A 12,407-nucleotide genomic window follows, 5' to 3' on the forward strand; every position below is an offset into this window, starting at 1 on the left:
CTCTGCGTTGCATATGGTAGCCTCAGAGTTTATGGCTGAAGCAAGGAAGTCAGAACAGAGGAATATGTCATGACACAGTGTTCCAGACGAGCGACTTATCTTCCCCCAACTGTCAGATTACCTCACTCAGCAGGTTGAAGCCAAATGGCACCAGTTGTGATAGGAAACAGGTAGCATAGAGACTCCTATTACTGATATCATTCAAAGAGATTACCCTCAGTATGAGGGTGACAAATGAGTAGGTGCAGTCCGAACTATCAACAAAAGTTTCACAGTTGCATTTATGTGGCTCACACAAGTGAAAACTGAGATGCAGGCTAACTCTGATGTGTGTGCACTCACTGTCAATGAAGAAGGTTCTGTGTTCGGCCAAGCATTGCTGATTAGCTGTGTGGCTGTCTGAAGCAAGATGAGAAGGTGCTCGTTGGTCAAGGGATGCTAGCACATAATTATATTTCTTGAGAAACTGAAAATTCTTCAGCTAGAACTTTAGAATTATCATCTGCCAAATTTTCAATTACAATCAGATGTAAAGCAAAATTTTGTCTTTGGCAGTGAATGTGTTAATTATAAGTGAAAAGAAAAGTTAAGTTAAAAAACAAGTATTAAATTCATTAATTTTGTCATTTATTATATATTTAAGTTGAAGAAAAAAAATTTGATTTTCATGTTTCATTCAAAATTTTAAGTGTTCTGAACTGCAATTTGTATGGAAGACAAAAACGTTAAAAAAAACGTATAATTTCAAATGTTAACCCTTTTATACTTATAAAATATAATTGCAGAACCTCATGGATAATTACATCTTATTTTTGTGAGATGACAGTCTCACAGAGAAAATTGCTTGGCAGGCATTTGAATGAGGTCATACTACTTAATAGAAATTCCATAATAGAAATTGCTTCATAAAAAATAGGAAAATTTGACAATTTCATCAGATAAAAAAAAAAAAGGAAAAACATGGAAGTTTGGTATAGCTGGCTATTAAGCACTCTTAATAAAAAATTGTTTAAAAATTTAGCTTACTTTTTTATATATATATATATTTTGCAGACAAGATTAGTGGAAGCCAACTTGAGGTTTGAGGGAGAGGGGTGGACTTTCACTTGACAACATAATTTGAACTAGTTCTCTCGCCCCTCCACCCACATCCCACTCATTTCTATGAATTTGAACACTTTATTAGCATTTGATTTTTCAGTTGAAATAAATTTTGTTGAAACAGTTGATTTTCTTGAAAAGCTTGAGGATTGATTAGCAAGGAGGAGGAAGAGGAGGAAGAAGAAAAAAAAAAGAGCAGAAAAGAGATAAAAAAAAAAAGACAAGACTCAAAGTAATGAAGAGTTAGTCAAAATTAGTCAATGACTCTGAAATGATTATTAACACTCATTGAATTGAACTGCAAAAGTTATGAAGCCAAGGGGATAAGGGTTAGGGAGCGCACAGCATAAAGATGTCATGACAAATGACCAAAACAATCAAGAGATTGTTAAAATGACAGTTGAGAAATTTAAGAGAGAAAGAAGAAAACAGAGACAGACGGACAGACAGAAAGGGAGATTAAAGAGAGACCAAAGGTTAAAAAGAAATTAATTGATGTACACATGCGGCAGAAAAACCGTCTCACCGTGGGCGGCATTTTGATAAGAATCGTATAGAATTCAGAATTTTTCGGATTTTTTTCAGTGATTTTGATCTGCAATAATAGTTAGATGCAAATAATGACCAATGTCAATTAGACATTTCTACTATTCATGCAATGCAATCAATTTGACAGAAGAGACTAAAAAGTGCTAATTAAAGCACTCCATTTCTTAGGTAAAAGTAAAAAATATAAACTAATATAAAGGAATGCCCTGCTACTCTTGATTACAGGTCACCGAGTTGGTTCGCTGATATTGGTCCATCAATCAGTGATCAGAAGAATTCACAAAAGCAAACCTAAAGTGCACAGAAACTGAAGAAGATTTTCTGTAAATATTAACACAATGCAATTAAGATTAGAAAACAAAAACAATTATTCAAATAATTCACTTTAAACTACTGACATGCTCATTTGCAACTAACAGAAAAACAATATTCTATATATATATATAGTATGTATATAAGCTACCTTTGTGTATATAAGAATAAATTTTCATGCACATGCTAAGTAAGGATTCATAACATTGGCTCTAGATTGTTGACGAAAGAAAATGAATAATAATAACAATAATTATTATTATCATTATTATTACTAATTATTTATTTCAAACTAGTACGAGGCTATTCTGGTGTTGAAGGAAAGGAACTGAACTGACCAATTTTTTTTTGTTTATTTGTTTTTTTTCATACTGATCTCTAGTGATAAAAAGAAACACTGACCTCAGTGGAATTTGAAGTTAGAATGGAGAGGAAAAAATTAAATACAGCAACGCACTGATTCCAAGATGACTATTTTAGACCAACATTTTCTTTTGAGCCAATGTGCTGCTAACTAAAATGATAAATGGTTAGGTCCTCTGAGCTGTCAGGTGGAAATGTAGAGCCTATTGATAGTGATAGAGATATCAAAGAAAGTAACAGAAGTATCAGAAATGGTAAAGGGCTATTTCAAAGTCAGGTGGAAAGTGGACATTATAAACCTATTCAGTCCTATCTTGACTTTTCCTCTTCCTTTTCCAAACTATCATCACCTTCATCACAGTTTCTTTGAAACAAGGATTTGGATTTCATTTTCAAATTCAAGAAAACATACCACTTCTTTCTCACACAGGTTTATCTTGAATCAATAAGCATATCCTTTACAAACTTTCACCTCAAAATATTTCCTAATTCCCCTACTTCCATCTCTATTAAAAGTAATTAAAACATACATGCCACATTTGTCACTGCAACAGTGTTCTTATTTAAAAAGATATGTAGCCAAATCGACTACATCCTCGCCAGAACTAGAGAAAGAGGGAGGCTTATAAATGCCAAAACCCTCCCTGGCGAAGAATGTACACCCCAACACAGATTAGTAGTTAGCGACTTCGAGATCAAGGCAATATGGGTGCCCAGAAGTAGACCGGCCTGGGGGAGAAGGGTATGGAAACTTAAAGACCCTGCAAACGGACAGAAATTTAGAGACAAGTTACTTGAAGCATTTGACGAAATAGAAGGGGATATAGCATCATACAACGTGGAAGACAATTGGAGATTTCTGCGGGACAACCTGTTGAGAGCCACAGACCAGATCTGTGGCTGGTGTAAAGTCCCCTCTTGACCCAGAGTAACGTGGTGGTGGAACAAGGATGTAGACGGGGCTATTAGACAAAAGAAACAGGCTTGGAAGGACTGGAAGAACGGTGGTAGCAGGGAATTGTACCAATCTGCCAGAAGGGAAGCTAGGCGACAGGTTTATTTAGCCAGAGGGGTAGCAGATAAGAAAAGATTTGCCAATGTTCTGCGCCGTGAGGACCAAAGACTCGAGGTATTTCGTGTTGCAAGACAGTGTAGGAGAGAGAATAGTGATGTAGGAGAGAAATGTGTTCGCATGGATGATGGTACGCTTGCACTAAATGAGGCTGCAAAGAAAGAGGTCTGGAGATGCCACTACGATAGATTGCTTAATAAAGAGAATGAATGGGAGAAAGAGAGCCTGCCGTTTGTCGACCCAACAGAGGGACCAGCTATCCGAGTTGACAGTACCAGGGTAGATAAAGCAATTAAGAGTATGAAGACAGGGAAAGCCCCCGGCCCATCAGGAATCACTGCAGAGATGCTCAAAATATCTGGCAGTGTTGGCTACAGCCTAGTCACCCGTATTACGAACCAGGTGATACACGAAGGAGTCATACCCAATGACTGGTGTAGCAGCACCATAGTAAACTGCTACAAAGGTAAAGGTGATGCTTTAGACACTAATAATTACAGAGGCATCAAGCTGTTAGATCAGGTTATGAAAGTTACAGAGAGGGTCATAGCCCAACTAACTAGGGAGCAAATCAATTTAGATGAGATGCAGTTTGGGTTCGTGCCAGGTAAAAGCACCACTGATGCCATATTTCTAGTGAGACAGCTGCAGGAGAAATATCTAGCCAAGGATAAACCTCTGTACCTGGCCTTCGTTGACATGGAGAAAGCCTTTGACAGTGTCCCCCGATCCCTTATCTGGTGGTCAATGAGGAAACTTGGGATAGAGGAATGGTTAGTGAGAGCTGTGCGAGCCATGTACAGAGATGCTGTCAGTAAGGTGAAGGTTGGAAATGAGTACAGTAATGAATTCCGGGTAGAGGTAGGGGTCCACCAAGGTTCCGTCCTCAGCCCCCTCCTATTTATCATAGTCCTCCTGGCGATCACAGAGGAATTCAAGACAGGTTGTCCCTGGGAGCTCCTCTATGCTGATGACCTTGCACTAATTGCGCAGTCACTATCAGAACTAGAGGAGAAGTTTAAGGTGTGGAAGCAAGGACTAGAATCGAAGGGCCTCAGAGTCAACCTAGCAAAAGCCAAAATCCTAATAAGTAGGAAGGTAGATAAAACACAAACCCCTTCAGGTAGATGGCCCTGCTCAGTATGCAGTAAAGGAGTAGGTAGTAACTCTATAAGATGTACCCGGTGCAAGCTATGGACACATAAGAGGTGCAGCAATATCAAAGGCAGATTAACTACAAAGTTAGTCTTTGTATGTGGCAGATGTTCAGGTGCAATAAACACTGTAAACAAACAGGAAACAACTTCTATCTCATTCCAGGGAGAAAAACTAGAGGTAGTTGATAGCTTCCACTATCTGGGTGACCAAGTTAGTAGTGGGGGTGGGTGTGCTGAAAGTGTAACCGCTAGAATAAGAATAGCCTGGGCCAAGTTTAGAGAGCTCTTACCTCTGCTGGCGACAAAGGGACTCTCACTCAGGGTAAAAGGCAGACTGTATGACGCATGTGTACGAACAGCCATGCTACATGGCAGTGAAACATGGGCTGTGACTGCTGAGGACATGCGTAAGCTCGCAAGGAATGAAGCCAGTATGTTCCGCTCAATGTGTAATGTAAATGTGCATACCTGTCAGAGTGTAAGTATCTTGAGAGAGAAGCTGAACATAAGAAGCGTCAGTAGTGGTGGCACATAAGATGTACCATCCTGAGCGTGACCGTTGCCAGTACCGCCTGACTGGCCTTGTAGGGTTTTCGAGCAAGATCGTTGCCAGTGCCCCTGGACTGGCTCTTGTTCGGGTGGCACATAAAAGACACCATTTCGAGCGTGGCCGTTTTCGTGCGGGTGACACGTAAAAGCACCCACTACACTCTCTGAGTGGTTGGCGTTAGGAAGGGCATCTAGCTGTAGAAACTCTGCCAAATTAGATTGGAGCCTGGTGTAGCCATCCGGTTTCACCAGTCCTCAGTCAAATCGTCCAACCCATGCTAGCATGGAAAAGCAGACGTTAAACGATGATGATGATGATGATGATGATATATGTTGTAAATCCCAAAAAAAAAATGAAGAACAAACACAAAAAAATGCAAGGACATGGTACATGTAAAGTATTAGCAGACGCTCAGGGAAGGAAAGAAAGGTGGTTTTACATTTCGAGCAAAGCTCTTCTACAGAAGAGATTAACTGAGTTAGAGGTTAAAATAACCGTCTAAAGGGATAGAAGTATCCATTACACTACCAGCATATAACCTATGTTTGACCATGGGCATACATATTTTTTCTTCACTCTGATGAAGCTCCATGTTTCAGATCGGTTTTATTACCAAATATAAATATTTTTTAGCATATCAATGTAAATACCATACAACATTGGAAGCAGAAGAGATGGGATGCAGTCTATTTGTTTTGAATTAATAAATAATAATTGATGTAAGTCAATTGTTGCTCATCAAGGTGCTGGCTATCGGCAGTCAGGCTAAGAAAGAAAGATCATAGCTGGCCGGACACCGGACATGTGGAAGGAAGAGAGAGGAGTAGGGGGCAGTGGGATTGAAGGATTAGAAAAAAATCAGAGACAAAAAGAAAGGTACAGGGGCAATAAACGAGGAGGAAAAGTGAAAGTTAAAGAGAGGGCCAAGAAATGTGAGAGAGAGAGAGAGGGGAGAGCGAGACCACCAACACTTATGTCCATCTCCTATGTTCCTGCCTTTAGGCTTTCACTTCATACACGCCAGCTCAATTTGATTCGTCCTCAGTCAAAAGACATCTGTTGTTATATTCTTGTTGTTTGTATTCGTAATTGCGTACCATGTTCTCCGTTTTTTGACTTTGTTGCCATACACATGTGCTAGCTTTCTTACAAAAAAATCTAATGCTCTTAGCTTAGACTTTTTGGGGGCAACCAAGTGTAGCTGCCCGAAACAGTAAGGACTTCTGGTAACTCGACTGAGGAAAGAAGACCACGAATGACCTGTCTTTTTTTGCCTGTCCTTCTAATTGTTGTTTCTCCTGTGCACCTTTGTATCATTCATCTGTCCGAATGTTTTATTGTCCTCGATTGCATTTTTGTTCCATTTTTTTATATTTATATATCTATCTACCTATCCATCTATCTATATATGCACACATACATATATGTATATATCTATATATATATCTATGTATCTATCTATACACACACACACACATCTATCTATATATATACACACACACACATGCATGCATACATATATATATATCTATATCTATCTATCTATCTATCTATCTCTATATATATCATCATCATCGTTTAACGTCCATTTTCCATGGTAGCATGGGTTGGACGATTTGACTGAGGACTGGCAAGCCAGAAGGCCACACCAGGCTCCAATCTGATTTGGCAGAGTTTCTACAGCTGGATGCCCTTCCTAATGCCAACCACTCTGAGAGTGTATATATATATATATATATACATACATACACACACACATATATATATATATTTATCTATCTATGTATCAATTGATAGATAGATAGATAGATAGATAGATATATTAAGTACTTCTGTCTTCAGTTCTCATGCTTCTTAATGTTTAAGTCCATGAAGTTGTGGACCACTACTCTGTTTGCTATGTAATTCAAAATTGGCTACAATGTCTCTTTTTCAAGAGAAGTAAATGCTACCTGTGGAATTGTCAGATTTTAAAATTCTTTCCTGTTCAAGTTTTCCATTTCTGTGAACATTCTCACAACTTTTATACTTCAGTCCTGATGATGTATCATTGAATTAATGCTTACTGCATGACATTTGTCTTGAAGCAAATGGGAAACATTTCAAATACGATTGTTCTGCATTTGTATAACCCCAATGTATATAGCATATACACTATAGACATCCTATAGTATACATACATTTCCATTTTTCTTACACCTTGTAACAATCCAACAGTGAGAAAAACCACACTCTCTAAGTTTCTATCGGATTACAACACCTTTTCATCAGACAGTCATTCCTGTTAACTGCCCAATGTTTGTAACATAAATCACATTGTATGCATTGAGCTTTATTAAGTGAAATCTTATCTGTCAACGGAAAGTCGGTTGCTAGGCTCTAAAATTCTTACTGCCAATTATACAATAATGCAGCAAGGAGACGGTTAACACAGCAATGACTCATTAGTACATTGCCATAGCATGATCACGATATTGGTAAGCTGCAGCAGGTGATTTAAAAATGAACTGCTTTGGAAATTACTCATGCTGTGGTCGGAAGATAAATTTATTACTGAAGAAAACATTGACTGATGCAGAGACTAGCATCTGCAGAAAGAGAAAAAAGTAAAAATAAATAAACAAGTAAAAAAAGTAACAAACAATAATACTCCAAAAAGCATTCATTTGGTTAAGATAATGGCATAGCAGAATCAAGAAATCTTCAAGCAATATATTTGTTGCTAATTATTAATTTTTTTTTATTTTTCATTCTTTTTTAAAATCCTTATAATTGTTACAACTATAATCTTCTTCCCATTCATGCTGATGTAAGCTGAAAGTTAAAAACAGTCGAACCAAGCTCTCATGCTTAGATGTGTGATCCTTACGAACCCCAATGTTTAACAAATTCTATGCTTTATGCATTACCCACTCTTAGTAAAGCTAGCTGTTTCTATACATTTTCTACTACAATGAGAGTAATGAATTGTTGGTCACAGTGACGGGGGAAGACGTCAGCTGTATGCATTGATTTTGTATTGTTTTGATTTTTACCTCTTTTTCATGAACACATATATTATTTTAATCTTTTCAACCTCTTTGAATCTTTCGCTTTTTTAAATTTTTATTATTATCCTGTCTGTATTGGATGGCTTAGCAATTATTAAATTTGCTTGGCAGGTGTTACTTGCTTGCTTTTATACATTTATCTATATCTATTTATTTCATTCATTCATTCACAGCTGGATGATCCAAATAAAGCAGCCATAAATTATTAGCTGAGTGAATTTCTTTTTGAAAGTAAACCAGCCCCACCTCCTAAATAAATAAATAAATAATAATAATAATAATAATAATAATAATAAATAAAAAAAAATATTGAAAACAATAAAATCAACCCAAAACCTGAATAAGCATGGCATTGAATTTGAAATTATTATACAACAAATTTAACAGGACATGAACTATAAATAAAAAAAATAAAAAAGGAGATGGGAGTCACTTAAGGATATCGATACATTCTAGAACAGGGATAGGGGATATATTATTAGATAGATTATTTGATAGGTTACAGGGTCATGCCCTACAATGTAAACAGGCACATGCTAATTCTTTAGGTCAGAAGGTTCTTGATGGAGGGCTTTGCATTCTAAACTGCTTCCATTTCACTATTTTACTTATAAGTAGACAATGGCTGCATGGTTAAGAAACTTGCTTTGCAACCACATGGTTTTGGGTTCAGTCTCATTGTGCAGCACCTAGGGCAAGTGTCTACAACTATATCCCTGGTCTGACCAATGACTTGTGAGTGTATTTCTCTACATATGTAGATTTAATCGTTAAGATATTATAATCGAGAACCATGAACTCATTACATTTGTAAAGGCATACTTGATGTGAATCTGGATTCAGTTCCTTTTTTTGTCAATGAAGACAAAATCTAGGAATTGTCTGAATCCACAAGCAGACCTGTTGAATGCAATCAGCAAGAAAGTTCCACATTTTGACCAAGTCATAAATGAGAAACAGGAACTAAGAAGTCATTGACTTACATAAAGTGGTGTTGCAAAGTTCTTGACTTTAAGGGTATCACAAAAGACCTGGTTAGAGGCCCAACTTTCAGAGTTCTTTTACAGGACTTAGAAAAACTGAAGGGCCACTGCAAAAATATGTGAATCTGAGAGGGGAATATGTTGAACAAAATCATAATTAACTGATCCTCCTGTATTTTCTTTTAGCAAAAGTCAGGAACTTTTCAGTATTCACCCCTCATATTTTCACACTTTGACTAATTAGGTAAAAAAGCCCAACTTTCTACCTTCAATTTGGTTTTTGTGCCTATCCTCACCTATGGGCAAAGCCTGAAAGAGTACGATCAAGGATATATGCAGCTGAAATGCGGTTCCTCTGGAACAATGTTACTCAACAGGGTGTATAACATGGAGACCAAGAAATCTCTCTAGATTCAGTCACCACTTCTTTGTGTTGAGGTCACAGCTCCAGTACTCTGGACATGTGATTAGAATGTAGCAAGACAGAATGACAAGTCAGATTCTTCAAGCCAAGCGAACTGGCAGGAGACCTGGGGGTAGACCAAGAACAAGAGGTTTGGATAATATTCACAGTCTCAGTTAGTCATGCTTGGGAATCCAGTCAGAAAGTCTAATGACAGTTGATTTTGATAGGACCCTATGGAGGAGGAGCCTGAGGACTACCTCCACAGCCCTCCTCAGAACAGTAGGCAGAGAAGATAGATGGATGGATGGCATTGCGATTGATTTTAATTTTTTTACAGCTTTATTCTAACTGATCAATTTACCTTTGCATTTTATGCACTTCATATAAACTTGTTACCAGTTCAAATATGCATGAGGTATATTTGAACCTGTAAGAAAGCCTTTCACTGTCATGAAGAAAATTTCTTGCAGTAGATAAGTAGGCATAAATACATTGAGTCAGTTCAAAGTTCTCCTTATTTACACTGATGGATGCATGCATTTCAGAGTAGTTATCTCCTCTTCAGCATCAGACACAGGAAATGGGTGACACTGCAAACTGACAAAGACCTAGGAATCTCTTGTTATATTTCAGTCAGCATACTGTAACTGGTTGTGCTAATCAGTAGCTTGGCCATAATAAGATACATATTTTATGGCTTAGTCAAAAGTTAATTTTCTCCTAGTTCAATTTGTTCACTTACAGTACAATATAGTGTGAAAATTAATTAAACAGTTTGGGAACCACCAGGAGGCCATTGTGTGTGTGTGTGTGTGTGTGTGTGTGTGTGTGTGTGTGTGTGTGTGTGTGATTGATTGATAGATAAGTGGTGTATGTTCCTGTAGCTTGGTGGTTCAGCAGAAGACACCAATAGAATAAGTACCAGACTTTAAATCAAAAAGTACAGAGGGCGATTTGCTTGACTAAACTCATCAAGGTGATGCCTCAGCATAGTTCAGTCCCATGGCTGAAACAAGTAAATGATAAAAGATAAGAAGCATATCCGATATTTTAATTTTATTTTATTTTAGACTATATGCTGAGCTGTTCTCCAAGTTCAGATAACAACATGGGCTATTTTTGGTGATCACTGAATAAATCATTGGATGTATGTGTCATTGTTATTGTTGTTTGATAGTCCCAGTTAGCAACGGTCGAGAATAGCCATGACACAGTGTTAACAGGCAGAACAAAGCAGGTGACAAGAATATCTGTCATTAATTCTGGCCATGTTGTCCCAAGATTCAGATTCATTTCCTACATTAAGCTAGTCAAGGATCAACAGAGATGTCCTAACAATGCAGGTGATGTACCAAGAAAGGAGCTTCTACATATTCACTTGATCTGCTAAGTTTCTCTTGAATCACACCATGACTTTTGGGGAAAAGGAAAGTAACATTAGATAATGCAGTCCTAGACATACAACATATCAAATGGCACGGGATAGTCATGTCTGAAATGTCTACAGGTCAGGTTGGTAAGGACCAATCAGGAGCTAAATCAGAACAAAACTGGCCTGTACATATTCAACTATGACAAATTGATATCATTCAACAGCAACAAATAAAAGCAATTGCATGTTGGTGGGAATGGCCCAATCATTGAGATGTTGACTTTGCAACCACATGGTTTCAGGTTCAGTCCCACAGCATGCCATCTTGAACAAGTGTTTTCTAATGTAGCCTGAAACCAACTAAAGCTTTGTGATTGGAATTGGTAGAAAGAATATGAAAAAAGACCAATGTATGTAAGAGTGAATGTGTTATTGTCTTCTTTCCTTGAAATCATGTGATAGTTGTAAGCAAGTGTCATCGTCATACAGGCATTTTCCAATGTTCCATGTAAATATGTCTAGTCTTGGAGAAATATTACTTTACTTGGAAAGAGCTGAGAGTTGGCAGCAGGAAGCACATCCAGACAGAAAATCTGCCTCCATAAATTCTGTCCAAACCATGCAAGCACGGAAAAGTGGGCATTAAATGATGGTAATAAGCACACTGTATTATGGTGATAGAAATGAGTAATACAGAGCTTTGTGCTGTGAGCATGTGCCTCATTGTCCAGAACCAAAGGAACACTTTCAAAAGAAAATGCTTGATTTAGCTGTGAGCAATAAGTATTTGTGGCAGTAACAATTGTAAACCAGGCGGTCTGAACAACTACGAATGTCTAGGAGACAAGACCAGTACTTGGGGTGATGAAAGGGTACAAAACAAAATTTTTGATGAGATGGTATCTGTGTGTGTGTGTGTGTGTGTGTGTATATCATGTATGCTTGTCAAGAGCAGGGCTCATTAACCACCAACAGACCAGAAAATGCAAAATATAAGTTAGTCCTAGAGCGCACAATGTTCTTAAAGGTAAGCAATGGCCTTCCTCGGTCACGAGTGGACAGCCATGATATATATATATATATATATATATATATATATATATATATATATATATACACACACACATACACATATATATATATACACGCACAGAGAGCTCTTACCCCTGCTGGCGACAAAGGGACTCTCACTCAGAGTAAAAGGCAGACTGTATGACGCATGCGTACGAACAGCCATGCTACATGGCAGTGAAACATGGGCTGTAACTGCTGAGGACATACGTAAGCTCGCAAGGAATGAAGCCAGTATGCTCCGTTGGATGTGTAATGTCAATGTGAATACCCGTCAGAGTGTAAGTATCTTGAGAGAAAAGCTGAACATTAGAAGAATCAGTTGTGGTGTGCAAGAGAGACGATTGCGCTGGTATGGACATGTGGTGAGAATGGATGAGGATAGCTGCGTGAAAAAGTGCCACACCCTAACAGTTGAGGG

General features: G+C 37.8%; 1 protein-coding gene across 4 annotated transcripts in view; it reads right to left on the reverse strand.

Moving 5' to 3' along the window:
- The window catches only part of LOC106871258 (uncharacterized), a 187,560-nt gene that overhangs the window by 94,389 nt on the left and 80,764 nt on the right, over nucleotides 1–12,407 (reverse strand). For 2 of the 4 annotated variants that reach the window (XM_052976698.2, XM_089341107.1), the window contains exon 3: nucleotides 1,628–1,696. The exons of the other annotated variants lie outside the window; for them this stretch is intronic. In XM_052976698.2, coding sequence (XP_052832658.2) covers nucleotides 1,628–1,696 — 69 coding nt within the window. The remainder of the gene's footprint in view (nucleotides 1–1,627; nucleotides 1,697–12,407) is intronic. 4 annotated transcript variants of the gene reach the window in all.

The sequence above is a fragment of the Octopus bimaculoides genome, chromosome 24 (assembly GCF_046866305.1).
Source record: "Octopus bimaculoides isolate indiv1 chromosome 24, ASM4686630v1, whole genome shotgun sequence".
Classification (NCBI taxonomy): domain Eukaryota; kingdom Metazoa; phylum Mollusca; class Cephalopoda; order Octopoda; family Octopodidae; genus Octopus; species Octopus bimaculoides.